Genomic DNA, 16,993 nt, shown 5'->3' with positions numbered 1-16,993 from the left:
CGGGGTTTCACCATGTTGGCCAGGCTGGTCTCAAACTCTTGACCTCAAGTGATCCACCTGTCTTGGCTTCCCAAAATGCTGGGATTACAGGTGTGAACCACCATGCCTGGCCTCGGTCTCTGTCTTTACTGTTGAAAGCTTTCCTCAAAGGTCTGATGATCCTTGAATATTTGGTCAGTTTTTTTTTTTTTTTTTTTTTTTTTGAGAAGGAGTCTCGCTCTTTCATCCAGGCCAGAGTGCAGTGGCGCTATCTCGGCTCACTGCAAGCTCCGCCTCCTGGGTTCACGCCATTCTCCTGCCTCAGCCTCCTGAGTAGCTGCCATTACAGGCGCCCGCCACCGCGCCCGGCTAATTTTTTGTATTTTTAGTAGAGACGGGGTCTCACCGTGTTAGCCAAGATGGTCTCAATCTCCTGACCTCGTGATCCGCCCGCCTCGGCCTCCCAAAGTGCTAGGATTACAGGCGTGAGCCACCGCGCCTGGCCTTTTGGTCAGATTTTTAACTGAACCACTGCATAGCTGACTGGAAGCTCTGTGTGAGTGGGCAGGTCTTGTCAACTTGTGGGCTTATTTTTAGATTCCTTAGGTAGTCAGTCAGCTTTTGTGTGCAGGTATGTGTGTGGTACCCCAAATAACAGTATGTGTAGGTATTTTCTCTGTAGCAATTTACTTTATCTGGAGAAAAACTAATTTTCTGCTTGGCTATTGGCTTTGTAGCACTGGACTGAGGAATCTCACAGTTCAATATGTAGACCTTTTTTTGTTTAAAAAAAAAAAAGCAAGTACTAAACTAATCTGCCTGGCTATTGGCTCTGTAGCACTGGACTGAGGAATTTCACAGTTCAATATGTAGACTTTTTTCCCTTTTTTTTTTTTTTTTTTCTGAGATGGAGTCTTGTTCTGTCGCCCAGGCTGGAGTGCAATGGCACGATCTCAGCTCACTGCAACCTCCGCCTCCTGGGTTCAAGCGATTCTCCTGCCTCAGCTTCCTGAATAGCTGAGATTACAGGTGCACGCCATCATGCCTGTCTAATTTTTGTATTTTTAGTAGAGACGAGGTTTTACCATGTTGGTCAGCCTTGTGTTGAACTCCTGACCTCGTGATCCGCCCACCTTGGCCTCTGTGCCTGGATGCCCTTTTTTTGTTAAAAAAAGAAAAAGAAAACAAAGCAAGTACTCTGGAAACTCTGTAGACTTTTTTTTTTTGAGATGGAGTCTCACTCTGTTGCCCAGGCTGCAGCACAGTGGCATGATCTCAGCTGACTGCAACCTCTTGCCTCCTGGGTTCAAGCAATTCTCCTGTCTTAGCCTCCTGAGTAGCTGAGATGATTACAGGCACCCGCCACCATGCCTGCTAAATTTTTTGTATTTTTAGTGAGACAAGGTTTTGCTGTGTTGCCCTGGCTGGTCTCGAGCTCCTGGCCTCAAGTGACCTGCCTGCCTTGGCCTCCCAAAGTGCTGGCATTACAGCCATGAGCCACCACACCCGGCCTGTAGACTTTCACGGAATTCTCACTTGATGTCTCTTCCTTCCTGCTGCTCCCTAAGCTTCTCAGATTGTTTCTCCCCAGAAAAAGTACTTGTGGGAGTGGGGAAGGGGTGGCTGCCTGACTGATGGGAGTGAGGGAGGGCTTCTAGGGCTGCTTTTCAGTCTTCAGACACCCCTCACTGTCTTCAGTGTCCTGTTCCTATTACTGCCTTCCAAAGTACCAGGCTTCAGTCCTTGAGTTGTCTCGCTTTGTGTGGGTCTTCTCCAACAAAGCTTGGCCTTCCTCTGCTCTGCTAATTTAGTCACCATTCCTCCATCTGCTTTTTGTCTTCATGTGCTGTGAGTTTGGGGGGATAAATGTTTCCTAGTTTTATTAAAGATAGCATTTGTGTTTCTGTGTCTTGTTCTGATTGTGCTTTGGGGAGATTTAAAAAAAAAAGTCTAGAAAGGTCAATGCTCAGCCATCTAAATCCTGGAAGCTGTGGAGGTGACTTCTAGCAATTGCCTCCATCATTCCTGTCCAAACATATTTAAAAAAAATACAAGAGTGTTCTGAAAGCAGTTCTGTCTGCCCATACTCTTTGCTCAGTGGCAGTGCCAAGTAGTGCTGCGCCTAACCATATTGAAGCCTGAGGCAAAAGAAAAAATTAGTAGCACTGATCTAATCTTTATTTAACATTTCAATATTTTGTTCATTATGGGGTTTTGCTGCACCGATTTTGACTTTTAAAAATATTGCATTGGCCAGGCGTGGTGGCTCACGTCTGTAATCCCAGCACTTTGGGAGGCCAAGGCAGGCGGATCACCTGAGGTCGGGAGTTCGAGACCAGCCTGACCAACATGGAGAAACCGCATCTCTACTAAAAATACAAAAAAATTAGCCAGGAGTGGGGGCACATGCATGTAATCCCAGCTACTTGGGAGGCTGAGGCAGGATAATTGCTTGAACCTGGGAGGAGGAGGTTGCAGTGAGCCGAAATCGTGCCATTGCACTCCAGCCTGGGGGCAACAAGAATAAAATTCCATCTCAAAAAAAAAAAAAAATTAAAATACTATTTTAAGGCTGGGCATGGTGGCAAATGGCTGTAATCCCAGCACTTTGGGAGGGCAAGGTGGGTGGATCACCTGAGGTGAGGAGTTGAAGACCAGCCTGGCCAACATGGTGAAACCCTGCCTTCATTAAAAGTACAAAAATGAGTTGGGCGTGGTGGCACACACCTGTAATCCCAGATACTTGGGAGGCTGAGGCAGGAGAATCGCTTGAACCCAGGAGATGGAGGTTGCAGTGAGCCAAGATCATGCCATTGCACTCCAGCCTGGGTGACAAGAGCAAAATTCCGTGGAAAAAAAAATTATTTTATTACTAGTATTATTTACTATTATTATTTATCACTTGATTACTGAGTGCTTTGGCGCCTTTTACATTTTACATCTCAGTTAGATGACTTATCTCCTTCATCCTAATCCTGGTCCTGGGATGTATCACTTTTTTTTTGTTTTGTTTTCTGAGACGGAGTTTCACTCTTGTTGCCCAAGCTGGAGTGCAGCGGTGAGATCTCGGCTCACTGCAACCTCTGCCTCCCGAGTTCAAGTGATTCTCCTGCCTCAGCCTCCCGAGTAGCTGGGATTACAGGCACGTGCCCCCAGGCCCAACTAATTTTTGCATTTTTGGTAGAGACGGTGTTTCACCATGTTGGCTTGGCTGGTCTCGAACTCCTGACCTTGTGATCTGCCTGCCTCGGCCTCCCAAAGTGCTGGGATTACAGGTGTGAGCCACTGCGCCCAGCTGGATGTATCACTTTCTTCAGCTAATCATGCCCCACCCTGTAAGCCACTACAAATAAACATTTCATCTACTTGCTTTTTTTTTTTTTTTTCTCAGACCCTTTAGGTCTGAAACAGAGTTTAGGATGAAATATGTCATCTAAGTAAATACAACCTGCTTGCCAGGCCGGGCACCGTGGCCCACACCTGTAATCCCAGCACTTTGGGAGGCCGAGGTGGGTGGATCACGAGGTCAAGAGATCGAGGCCATTCTGGCCAATATGGTGAAACCCCGTCTCTATTAAAAATACAAAAATTACAGGCAGGCGCCTGTAGTCCCAGCTACTCGGGAGGCTGAGGCAGGAGAATTGCTTGAACCCGGGAGGCAGAGGTTGCAGTGAGCCGAGATCACGCCACTGCACTCCAGCCTGGGCGACAGAGCGAGATGCCGTCTCAAAAAAAAAAAGTATATATGCATATATATATATATATATATATATATATATATATATATATATATAACCTGCTTGCCATGCAAACTTTCACCTTCAAGACATATCCCACGCTTTCAATCAATTTATCTTCCTGGCCGGCCGCGGTAGCTCATGGGCTGTATCTCAGCACTTTGGGAGGCGGAGGTGGGAGGATCACCTGTGGCCAGGAATTTGAGACCAGCCTGGGCAACATGGTAAAACCCTGTCTATCAAAAATACAACAAAATTAGCCAGGTATGGTCCCAGCTACTAGGGAGGAAGAGGTGGACTCCGTCTCAAAAAAATAAAGATAAAAAAAAATTAATTAAATTAAGTAAAAATTAAAAAAACATATTAAGACTGTCAAGCAAAAAAGAAAAAGAAAAAGCAAACAAACAAAAAAACAAAACAAAAAACCCAAAACCACACATTTATTATGTCCCAGTTCTGGCATGTCAGGAGTCCGGCCTGGGTTGGCCAGGTCTTCTGCTCAGGGTCTGTCTAGACCAAAATCAAAGTGTTGGCCATAAATCTCATCTGAGACTGGAGGGCCTCTTTCAGGCTCACTGTGGTTGTTGGGTTGTTGGTAGGATTCAGCTCCTTGTGGTTGTATTATTGACGTTTCCATTTTCCTTTTTCTTTTTTTTGAGACGGAATCTTGCTCTATCGCCCAGGCTGGAGTGCAGTGGCACGATCTCAGCTCACTGCAAGCTCTGTCTCCCAGGTTCACGCCATTCTCCTGCCTCAGCCTCCTGAGTAGCTGGGAGTACAGGTGCCTGCCACCACGCCTGGCTAATTTTTTGCATTTTTTGTAGAGACTGGGTTTTAACATGTTAGCCCGGATAGTCTCGCTCTCCTGACCTCCTGATCCGCCCCCTCGGCCTCCCAAAGTGCTGGGATTACAGGCGTGAGCCACCACGCCCGGCCAAAAGGAGTAAATTTTAATACAAAATAGACATGGGCAGGTCTCACTATGTTGCCCAGGCTGGTCTCATACTCCTGGGCTCAAGTGATCCTCCCACCTCAGCCTCCCAAAGTGCTGGGATTACAGGTTTGAGCCACCAAGCTTTGCCAAGATTGGCATTTGAATCAGTGGACTGCCACCTTCATCTGATGTGGGTAGGCACCATCCAATCAGCTGAGGGCCTGGATATAACAAAAAGGCAGAGGGAAGGCAAACTGCTGCACTCTTTCTTTTTGCTGGAGCCAGGCACCCATCTTATCCTGCCCTTGGACATCACAACTCCAGGTTCTCTGGCCTTTGAACTCCTACAAGAGGCCTCCTAGGTTCTCAAGCCTTTGGCCTTGGAATGGTTTAGCTCTCCTGGTTATAAGACTTTTGAACTTGGACTGAGTCACGTTGTTAGCTTTCTTGGTTCCTTAGCATGCGGACGGCCTAATGTGGGACTTCTCAGCCTCCATAACTGTGTGAAACATTTCTCCTAATACATGCCTTCTCATCTCTCTCTCTCTCTCCATCCTGTTGGTTCCATTTCTCTGGAAAACACTGACTAATACAAAGAGAGAGCTCAAGAGTGTGAAATATTTTTTTGAGAGGTCAAGCAAAAAATTGTTTGCTGATTCTAGTGACATGGAGATTGGTAGTGATCTTAGTAAGAGGAGTTTCAGGGGAGTAGTAAAGATGGAAGTCAGGGTGCAATGAGTTCAAGAGTGAATATTAGAAAAGGATAAACTTTGTGTTGGATTGAAATAAATGGTGACAGAATGAACTTGTGGTTTTTGATATATATATTTTATACACATAGAAACAATGATGAATATGTGTGTATTTGTGCATTAACATACATACAACTTCTGGCCGGGCATGGTGGCTCATGCCTGTAATCCCAGCACTTTGGGAGGCCGAGGCAGGCGGATCACCTGAGATTGGGAGTTCGAGACCAGCTTGATCAACATGGTGTACTAAAAATACAAAAATTAGCTGGGTGTGGTGGTGTGTGCCTGTAGTCCCAGTCACTTGGGAGGCTGAGGTAGGAGATTTGCTTGAACCCAGAAGGCGGATGCTACAGTGAGCCGAGATAGCACCACTGTACTTCAGCCTGGGTGATAGAGTGAGACTCTGTCTCAAAAAAACCCAAAAACATGGAGACCAGCCTGGCCAACATGGTGCAACCCTGTCTCTACTAAAAATACAAAAAATTAGCCGGGCGTGGTGGTGGGTGCCTGTAACCCCAGGTACTTGGGGGGCTGAGGCAGGAGAATAGCTTGAACCTGGGAGGCGGAGGTTGCACTGCGCCCAGATGGTGCCATTGCACTCTAGCCTGGGCAGCAAGAAGGAAACTCTGTCTCAAAAACAAACAAACAAACAAACAAAAACAAACATACATATAAATTCTTAGCTCTATTCACAAGAGGGCCTGGGGGCTGGGCTCAGTGGCTCACGCCTGTAATCCCAGCACTTTGGGAGGCCCAAGTGGGAGGATTGCTTGAGCCCAGGAGTTCAAGGCCAGCCTGGTCAACATGGCAAACCCTGTCTCTACAAAAAAAAAAAAAAAAAAAAAAGGCAAAATTAGCCAGGGGTGGTGGTGCGCATTTGCAGTCGCAGCTACTTGAGAGGTTGAGGTAGGAGGATTGCTTGAGTCTGGGAGGTCAAGGCTGCAATGAGCTGTGATCATGCCACTGTACTCCAGCCTGGGTGACAGAGTGAGACCCTGTCCCAACAAAATAAAATTAAATTAAATTAAAAAGAGGGCCTAGGAGCAGTGATACCCCAGTAGCAATGAGTACAACTAGTGCTCAGATCTTGGTCCCTCAGTAGTATTCTTTGATGAAAAGAACCTCCTCTGAGCTCTTTGGAGAAGTGCTTGTTTCCAGGGTTGGGGGAGGATGACCCTGGAACATCTTGTAGTACCAGAAAATAAAGAACTGCTTTAAAAAAGAAGTGGAGGCTGGGCATGGTGGCTCACGCCTGTAATGCTAGCACTTTAGGAAGCTGAGTCAGGTGGATTGCTTGCGTGCAGGAGTTTGAGACCAACCTGGGCAATGTGGGGAGACTCTGTCTCTACAAAAAATAAAAAATTAACTGGGAGTGGTGGCAGGTGCCTATAGTCCCAACTACTCAGAGGCTGAGGTGAGATGATTGCTTGAGCCTGGGAGGTTAAGGCTGCAGTGAGCTATGATTGCACCACTGCACTCCAGCCTGGGCGACAGAGCGAGACTCCGTCTCAAAACAAAAAAAAACAGACACAAAAAAAAGTGAAAGAAAAAAATTAATTAAAAAAAATTGTTCCTGCTCACTCATTTATTCATTTAATTATATTTATGTCAGTATGGACTCCTGGATAGTTATTTTATTCCATGGGTTATAATCCAATACTGTCATTATTTATATTGTTTCTCAAGTTTTTCCAGGTTTGGTCATTGGGAGCTCCTTCAGGTTGGTTTGAGTCCTTTTGACATGCCACTTCCTTTTTTATTTATTTTTATTTATTTAATTTATTTTGTTGAGAGAGGGTCTAGCTCTGTCACTCAGGCTGGAGTGCAGTGGTGCAATCATAGCTCACTGCAGCCTTAACCTCCCAGGCTCAAGCAATCATCTCACCTCAGCCTCTGAGTAGTGGCGCGATCTCGACTCACTGCAAACTCCACCCCCTGGGTTCACACCATTCTCCTGCCTCGGCCTCCCGAGCAGCTGGGAATATAGGCGCCCGCCACTACGCCCAGCTAATTTTTTGTTTATTTAGTAGAGACGGGATTTCACTGTGTTAGCCAGGATGGTCTCGATCTCCTGATCTCGTGATCCACCCACCTCAGCCTCCCAAAGTGCTGGGATTACAGGCGTGAGCCACCACGCCCGGCAGGAATAATTATTTTTTACAGAAAACTTCCAATTAATAAATGTAGAATGAATGTGGGAAATATACAATCTCCAATATATAAACACAACAGTAATTGTTGCAGGCAAGACCCACTGATGAATGGTAAAATCAGTGGTCGAGTCCAGGTGCAGTGGCTCAGGCCTGTAATCCCAGGACTTTGGGAAGCTGAGACGGTTGGCTCACTTGAGGCCAGGAGTTCAAGTCCACCCTTGGCAACCCAGAGAGACCCTGTCGCTACAAAGAAATTTTTTTTCTTTTTCTTTTTTTTTGAGACGGAGTCTCGCTCTGTCACCCAGGCTGGAGTGCAGTGGCGCAATCTCGGCTCACTGCAAGCTTCACCTCCTGGGTTCACGCCATTCTCCTGCCTCAGCCTCCCGAGTAGCTGGGAATACAGGCGCCCGCCAACACGCCCGGCTAATTTTTTGTGTCTTTAGTAGAGACGGGGTTTCACCGTGTTAGCCAGGATGGTCTTGATCTCCTGACCTCGTGATCCGCCCTCCTCAGCCTCCCAAAGTGCTGGGATTACAGGCTTGAGCCACCTCGCCCGGCTAAAGTTTTTTTTTCCAAGGAGAATAAAGGGTATGAGGGTGGGATCTAAAACACAGGGGAGGCCAGGTGAGGTGGCTCACACCTGTAATCCCAGCACTTTGGGAGGCCGAGGTGGGCAGATCACTTGAGGTCAGGAATTTGAGACCAGCCTGGCCAACGTGGTGAAACCTTATCTCTACTAAAACCACAAAATTTAGCTGGGCATGGTGCTGTGTGCCTGTAATCCCAGCTACTCGGGAGGCTGAAGCACGAGAATCACTTGAACCCAGGAGGCGGAGGTTGCAGTGAGCTGAGATCACATCACTGCACTCCAGCCTGGGAGACAAAGCAAGACCCTGTCTCAGTAAAATACAATAAAATAAAAATAATAAAATAAATAAATAAAACACAGGGGCAAGAGTAGCCTTAGTTAGGAGGAGCTATACCTCTCCCATGGTACCAACAAGGCTGGCAGAAGGCATGAGTGGTCCTGTAGATGGGTTTACTGTCTTGGTGGCTGGAAGCTGATAAAAGTTCTTCAGTGGGGTTCACGGCTGCATTCTCAATGCCAATTCACAGGACATATCATAGAATGAGGACTGGACAAATGTTTATCGAACTGAACAGGACTGAGTTTGAAACACAACTACATTATGAGTATATCATTATTTCTACCTATGTGGCCTTAGGCATGTTACTTATTCTCTCAGTGCCTCCATTTCCTATGAAAATGAGAATATAATCCCAGTTGCTGAGACAGAGATTAATAAGTATTCACCCAAATCTGTTTCATTTTCTTTTTTTTTATTAATTTTTTTTTTGCACACAAAAACAATAAACATTTTCTAAAAATACATACAATCAAAAAGATGCGTATCAAACATATTAGGAAGGTTACACATGGGAAGTCGGGGAATAGAAATGGGGGGTGGGAGTTAAAATAAGGTAGAGAGGGACTTTATGTGGATCAGTGATAATAACTCAATCCTCTATTTGACAAAGAAGAGGGAGAAGGAAGAGGAAGAAAAAGAAAGTGGGGTAAAGGATCAGAAAGGGAGGAAAATAAAAAAAAATTAGAGTATGACTCCAGGGTAGACCTGTTTTGTTGTCACTGAGTTGGTTGGTTGGTTTGTCTGTTGTATTTTTCATGTTTCGCCAAGTTGGCCAGACTGGTCTCGAACTCCTAGCCCGAAGTGATCAACCCGCCTCGCCCCCCAGAGTGCCGGGACCACAGGCGTGAGCCACCACGTCCAGCCCCCACATTGCTTCTGGCCTCCATTGTAAACCTCCCAGACGGAGCGGCCGGGCAGAGGCGCTCCTCACTTCTTCCCAGACACGGGGCGGCCGGGCAGAGGCGCTCCTCACTTCCCAGACGGGGCGGCCAGGCAGAGACGCTCCTCACTTCTTCCCAGACGATAGGTGGCCGGGCAGAGGCGCCCCTCACTTCCCAGACAATGGGTGGCCGGGCAGAGGCGCTCCTCACTTCCCAGACGATGGGTGGCCGGGCAGAGGTGCTCCTCACTTCCCAGACGGGGCGGCCGGGCAGAGGCGCTCCTCACTTCTTCCCGGACGGGGCGGCCGGGCGGAGGCGCTCCTCACTTCTTCCCGGACGGGGCGGCCGGGCGGAGGCGCTCCTCACTTCCCAGACGGGGCGGCCGGGCAGAGGTGCTCCTCACTTCCCAGACGGGGCGGCCGGGCAGAGGTACCCCTCACCTCTTCCCAGACGGGGCGGCCGGGCAGAAGCGCTCCTCACTTCTTCCCGGACGGGGCGGCCGGGCGGAGGCGCTCCCCACGTCCCAGACGGGGCGGTGGCCGGGCAGGGGCTCGGGAGGCTGAGGAGGGCAGAGCACTCGGCGTCAGGAGCTGGCGAGCAGCGTGGCCAACATGGCGACCGCGCGCCTGCAGCCGAACGAGAAAAAGCAGGCGGCGGTGGCGTGCGGCGGCAGTCCCAGGGAGTCCGCGGCGCCGGCAGCAGCGAGCTGAGGAGATTGCAGCCTGGGCCACAGAGGGAAAGAAAAGAAAGAAAGAAAGAAAGAAAGAAGGGAGGGAGGGAGGGAGGGAAGGAAGGAAGGAAGGAAGGGAAAGGAAGGAAGGAAGGAAGGAAGGAAGGAAGGAAGGAAGCATCTGTTTCATTTTCTTTCTGGGCACACAGCTAAATCATACTTTCCTGCCTCCAATTCTGTTAGGCTGACCAGCACTTCACTGGCTCTGAACACATGTTTGATGAAAGAGTATAACTATTGGCATGCTCCGTTAACAAACTTTGTTGTGTCACCAGTTCTTCCGTATCTTGATCCAAGATGACATCTTGTCTGGCCATGGAGGTGGTTAAGACTAAATGAAAATTTCCAAGAGATAATTTGTCATAAAGGATATGACTTGTTTTACACAGAACCAACTGCTAATGTCTAGCCCTTCTTTAATTATGAGCCATGGAGAACAGTCATGCATTAAAGATTCCTTGACATTCGATAGACCCGGAAGAAAATAATAATTCATGGCCGGGCGTGGTGGCTCGCGCCTGTAATCCTAGCACTTTGGGAGGCTGAGGCGGGTGGATCACCTGAGGTCAAGAGTTCAAGACCAGCCTGGCCAACATGGTCTCTACTAAGAATACAAAAATAAGCTGGGTGTGGTGGCGGGACCTGTAATCCCAGCTACTTGGGAGGCTGAGACAGGAGCATCACTTGAACCCAGGAGGCGGAGGTTGTAGTGAGCTGAGGTCGTGCCATTGCACTCCAGCCTGGGCAATGAGAGTGAAACTTCATCTCAAAAAAAAAAAAAAATTAGCTGGGCATGGTGGCATGAACTAATCGGGAGGCTGAGGTGGGAGAATCCTGGAGGGAGTGGGAGTCCTGGCTGCAGTGACCCTGTCTCCAAAAAAAAAAAAAAAAAAAAAAAGGAGAGAGAGAGAGAAAAGAAAACAGGAAAAATTAGACAGCTAGGCACGGTGGCTCATGCCTGTAATCCCAGCACTTTGGGAGGCCAAGGAGGGTGGATCACAAGGTCAGGAGTTTGAGACCAGACTGGCCAATATGGTGAAACCTCATCTGTACTAAAAATACAAAAATTAGCTGGGCATGGTGGTGCGTGCCTGTAGTCCCAGCTACTTGGGAGGCTGAGGCAGAAGAATTTCTTGAACCTGGGAGGCGGAGGTTGCAGTGAGTCGAGATCGTGCCACTGTACTCCAGCCTGGGTGACAGAGCGAGACTCCATCTCAAAAAAAAAAAATCAGAAACATTTTGCTGGAATGTTTCCTCCTTTTTTGTGCCCTGGGATTCCCCCACTCAGCTAATTTGAGGACATAGGATTATAAGAAAGGTGTGAGGACTGGGGTGTGTGTTGTGGTTAGAAAATGGGACAATTGAATTGCAGCTAATACAAACTTACTGGCTAGGTTGTAGTACCTTGGATTAAGCCTTTATGGTTTAGATTTTGAACCTCAACATTTCCAGTTTAATAACATGGTCAAGTCAGTTATATGAATGAGTTAAATGAATCCATGGATTCTCATGCCAACCAGTCTCTTGTGAGAATATATAAACCAGAATGTTAATTTGCTACCTTATAATGAGAAATGTAACCAGACAGCAGATTGTATATTCAGATTGTATATTTATCAGCTGCTTGAGATTTTTTGTTTTGTTTTTGAGACAGGGTCTCACTCTGTCACCCAGGCTGGAGTGCAATACGATCTCAGCTCACTGCAACTTCTACCTCCTGGGCTCAAGCCATCCTCCCACCTCAGCCTCCTGAGTAGATGGGTCTACAGGCGCAAGCCACCATACCCAGCTAATGTTTTGTATTTTTTGGTAAAGATGACATTTTGCCATGTTGCCCAGGCTGGTCTCGAACTCCTGGTCTCAAGTGAACTACCCGCCTGGGCCTCCCAAAGTGCTGGGATTACAGGCGTGAGACACCACACCTGGCCTGCTTGAGATATTCTTTCCTTGCAGGATAATCTACATGGGAAGCCTAGTTATCATCAGATTTTCTGGTAAACAGGAATCTGGAGCAAGAAGAATTAGCTCAGTAATCATAAAAGACCAGTGTTATCTAATTACGATAACCGAATGCAATCATTTCAGCCTTAAGAATAGAATTGCTCAGAGAGGGTTGCTTTTTCTCTACCGCTATTTTCTTTCATGTGAGTTGAGCTGGAATGATGCGCTCCTTGCTTTCCCTTTATCCATTGTAATGCAAGGCAGAGAGTAACTCATCTGATTGGTAAATCAGGAAGAACAACTTAGGTATGCTTGCCTCATTTCCTCTCATTTCCCTCAAGAGTACACACTTCCTTTGGGATTTAAGCATTACTTGGTCCAGTGTGTTCAGTGTTGTCCAGGGCCAACTTCTTCATTAGGCACAGCAGGCAGTGCCTAGGGTCGATTATACCCGTAGTGCCTAGGGGTCCATGAAAATGTTTTAATTTCCTTTAAAATCAGAAGAAAAAAATTGAGGCCGGGTGCGGTGGCTTAAGCCTATAATCCCAGCACTTTGGGGGGCTGCTGCTGTAGGATCCCTCGAGCCCAGGAGTTGGAGACCAGCCTAGGCAATATAGTGAGACCCCATATCCTTGTCTACAAAAAACTTAAAAATTGGCTTGGTGTGGTGCCATGCGCCTTCGATCCCAGTTACTCGGGAGGCTGAGGTGGGAGAATCCTTGAGCCCAGGAGGCTTAAACTGGAGTGAGCCGAGATATTGGCACTACACTCCAGCCTCCTATTGGTGCGATCTCTGCTCACTGCAACCTCCGCCTCCTGGGTTCAAGCGATTCTCCTGCCTCAGCCTCCTAAATAGCTGAGATTACATGTACACTCTACCGTGCCCAGCTAATTTTTGTATTTCTAGTAGAGACGGGGTTTCGCCGTGTTGGCCAGGCTGGTCCCAGACTCCTGACGTCAAGTGATCCGCCCACCTCGGACTCCCAAAGTGCTGGGATTACAGGGTGAGCCACCAAGCCCGGCCCAAGGCATGGTTTTATATATTAAAAAGTCGCTGGCCAGGTGTGATGGCTCACGCCTGTAATCTCAGCACTTTGGCAGACCGAGGCAGGTGGAATACCTGAGGTCAGGAGTTTTGAGACCAGCCTGACCAACATGATGAAACCCCATCTCTACTAAAAATACAAAAAATTAGCCAGACATGGTGGTAGAAGCCTGTAATCCCAGCTACTCAGGGGTTTTGCCATGTTGGCTAGGCTGGTCTTGAACTCCTGAGGTCAAGTGATCTGCCTGCCTCAGCCTCCCAAAGTGCTGGGATTACAGGCGTGAGCCACCGAGCCAGGCCTCAAAGCGCTTCTTCTCCTCCTGGGTCTTGGGCACGAGCTGGGACACGGGCAGCGACCTGCCTTCCTGGCTCAGCGACACTTAGGTGAAGACACTGGCGGCCCGGTAGTGCTTCTGAGAGCTGTCCACAACACAGTCGGCGTCCACCAAGACCTCGATCTCTACGGACTTATTGCTCGTGAAGGTCATGCGTCCCGAGATGGTCTTGATGTAGCCTTTTCTGATCTTGTCGTGAAAATTAATGGCCTCCATGGAAGCTGTGACGAGGTTGGTCTTGCAGTGGCGTGCAGCCAAGATCCCGGTGACCTCATCCATCACCTTCATGGTCACGCCTTCATGCAGGAAGCTGTGCAGGGTACAGTATGAAGGCCCCACCAGGTGGATCAAGCTGGACTGGCTGTAGCTGACAGTGGTTGGCTCTGGGTTGAGGACTGGCTGCAGGATGTCCCCGTTCCTCCAGTTGGTCTCCATGCGCTCCAGCTTCTGGGTTTCGTACCGCTTCTGGCCCTCCTCCTCCTGCTCCTGCCGGAAATACACAACAGGAGGCACTTCGAGGACCTTGTCCACGTTCGTCAGCGACAGGGGCGCATACCAGAGGGTGGCCTTATTGGTCAGCTTTTTGGCACCTGTGAGGATGTTTTCGGACATCACGTTGACCTGCATCTCCACAGAGTGCTTGGAGGTGTAGGTGATCTCCGCGCTGACGTGGGCCACCTCACCGATGCACATGGGCCACAGAAAGTCGGTTCACTCAACCCGAGCCAGAGCAGCCACACAGCGCTCCCCGTTCTGGGGGTTGCAATGCCGGGTGCTGATGATGGCGCCCGCCTCCTCGATCATCTTCAGGATGGTCCTGCCTAGACATTGCGGGCCACATGGCGTCATCTGGCCGCATGATCCGGCAGATCTGGATGGCGGACGGCGTCTTGATGTCTGGGCCAGACATGTTGGCAGCTGTGGTGGCGGCTGCAGGAGGGCGCAGGTGTCTGGCAGGCCTGGCGCGGAATTGAGTTTTAGTGTTGAGAAAATTAAAGTTTTGGTTGTTAAAATGATTGCAGTTTTAGCTAACTTCAATTTTAAAATTCACCAATAATAAAACTATTATTTATCAATAAGTAGAAGTGAGTTAGAAAATATTCAATCCCTTCAATTCGGTTGGAGAATAAACTAATATTTTTCGAACACCTGACACATATCAAGCATTTACTTAGGTATTTGCATCCATATTGCAATTTAATTCTTGCAACTGTCCTGGCCGGGCACAGTGCCTCAGGCCTGTAATCCCAGCATTTTGGGAGGCTGATGGGGGAGGATCACTTGGGCCCAGGAGTTCATAGACCAGCCTGGGCAACACAGTGAGATCCCCATCTCTAAAGAAAACTAAACAAAACAAAACCAGTTCTTTTTTTTCTTTTTTCTTTTTTTTTAGACAAGCTATCACTCTGTCACCCAGGCTGGAGTACAGTGGCGTGATCTCGGCTCACTGCAACCTCCGCCTCCCAGGTTCAAGCAATTCTCCTGTCTCAGTTTCCCGAGTAGCTGGGATTACAGTCTCTTGACACCACGCCTGGCTAAAAACCAGTCCTGTAAATTTAGCATCCTGGCTGGGTGCGGTGGCTGATGTTTGTAATCCCAGTATTTTGGGAGGCCGAGGCAGGTGGATCACTTGAGCTTAGGAGTTTGAGACCAGCCTGGGCAACATGGCAAAACCCCGTCTCTACCAAAAATACAAAAGTTAGCCGGGCATGGTGGCATGTGCCTGTAGTCCCCGGGGAGGCTGAGGTGGGATGATCACTTGAGTTCCAGAGGCAGAGGTTGCAGTGAGCCGAGATAGTGCCACTGCACTCCAGCCTGGGCAAAAGAGTGAGACTCTTTCTAAAACAAAAAACAAACAAAAAAATTAGCATCCTTATCCCCACTGTAGAATTAAAGAAATTGAGCCTAGGAGCAGTTAAGTATCTTTGCAGAGATCATACATTAATGGGATGGCAGAACTAAAAATATGGATCTACACTTAAGGTTTAAAAGCCTGTATTATTTTCCAGTTCACCATACTACTTCTGTTAGTAAAAATAACAATGATGATGCTTTGTATCTGTCTTACCTCACATAAATTGTAACAAAGCTCCTTAAGGACAGGGGCCATGTCTTATACTTTTACAATATCCCTAATGAATTTTCAAGAAATATTGCTTGAATGGTATGGTTGGTTCCTGGTATTTAAATAATGTTATTTAATTTTTCAATGGTATTTCAATGATAGAAATAAATTATGCTTTTTTAACCTTAGTATTTATAATGCAATTATTCTGACTTATTTCACATCATCATCCAGTTTAAATTCATCTTACACAAAAAATGTGTGAATGGGCTGAACACAGTGGCTCACGCCTGTAATCTCGGCACTTTGGGAGGCTGTGGCAGGCAGATTGCTTGAGCTCAGGAGTTTGAGACCAGCCTAGGGAGCATGGCAAAACCCTGTGTATACAAAAAATATAATTATTAGCTGAGCATGGTGGCACACGCCTGTGGTCCCACCTATTAGGAGGCTGAGGTGGGAGGATCACCTGAGCCCAGGGAGTTTGAGGCTGCAATAAGCTGTGATCATGCCACTGCACTCCAGTCTGGGAGACAGAGTGAGACCCTGTCTCAAAAAAAAAAAAAAAAAAAGCATAAACATATATGCAGCTTTTTTTGTTGCCATTCTGCCATTTTTTTGGAGTGTATGATATTTTTGGAGCATTATGATATCATGCTTATATAAAATATATTTAATATATTTAACTTCATTTGCAGGCTATTGAACTCTAGGAGTTGCCTTATGAATACCATTCTGGGACTTTGAGGATTTTCCTAAGTACTTTCTGTCTGTTCAGTACTGGGAATAATAATATAAAATAAATAGTAAGAGGATAGTACTATCTATAGCGTTGAAAACACTGACAGAGAAATGGACTTTGCCTTCAGAAAGGTATTAACCTCAAAAGGTTAAGTAGTCCTAGAACTTGGAAACATTTTTTTTCCTTTTTCTTTTTTCTTTTTTTTGAGTCTTGCAGAATTAGCTAGAATGGAAACCCATATCTGAATGCACTAAAATAATTAGGAGCCAAGGACTCTTTACCCTGGGATTGGTGCTCTTGCCCTGGCCCTAATGCCTTTCCTTTCAAAATAGAAACCAGACCAAACCAAACAAAAATGTCTCACACTCCTCAAACTCCATTCTAATTAGCAACATTGAGAATTTATCTTTCAGGCAGGTCATCACCAGACACTGAAAAGTCTAACTTCTTAGGCAGGGACTGAGAGGAAAGTCTAGTGGGTGGAATGTGTTACTTGGCCCCAGGCCCAGCTCATATTTTCCATGAGCAAACACCACCTTAGCTAAGGGTGAATGCCTCTGGAGGTGGCCTCCCTCAATTTAGGAGACTTTTTTTTTTTTTTAAGTACAATCAAATTTTGAGAACCTAAATAATTTCATTACAAAGAACTTTACATTTCCTTTTAACAAGCATTTACAGAAAAACTACTATGAGGTCGGGCGCAGTGGCTCACGCCTATAATCCTAACACTTTGGGAGGCCAAGGCACGCAGATCAGTTGAGGCCAGGAGTTCA

General features: G+C 47.3%; 1 protein-coding gene across 1 annotated transcript; it reads right to left on the bottom strand.

Moving 5' to 3' along the window:
- Positions 1–13,461: 13,461 nt before the first annotated feature.
- On the bottom strand, positions 13,462–14,326 carry LOC100591490 (putative cytosolic acyl coenzyme A thioester hydrolase-like). Its single transcript, XM_012499863.2, is given in 2 exon segments — positions 13,462–14,257; positions 14,259–14,326. Coding segments are annotated over 2 exon segments (864 nt in total).
- Between the last annotated feature and the right edge of the window lie 2,667 nt (positions 14,327–16,993).

This window comes from Nomascus leucogenys, chromosome 20, assembly GCF_006542625.1.
Source record: "Nomascus leucogenys isolate Asia chromosome 20, Asia_NLE_v1, whole genome shotgun sequence".
Taxonomy (NCBI): domain Eukaryota; kingdom Metazoa; phylum Chordata; class Mammalia; order Primates; family Hylobatidae; genus Nomascus; species Nomascus leucogenys.
This window is presented reverse-complemented; position numbering and strand designations above follow the sequence as displayed.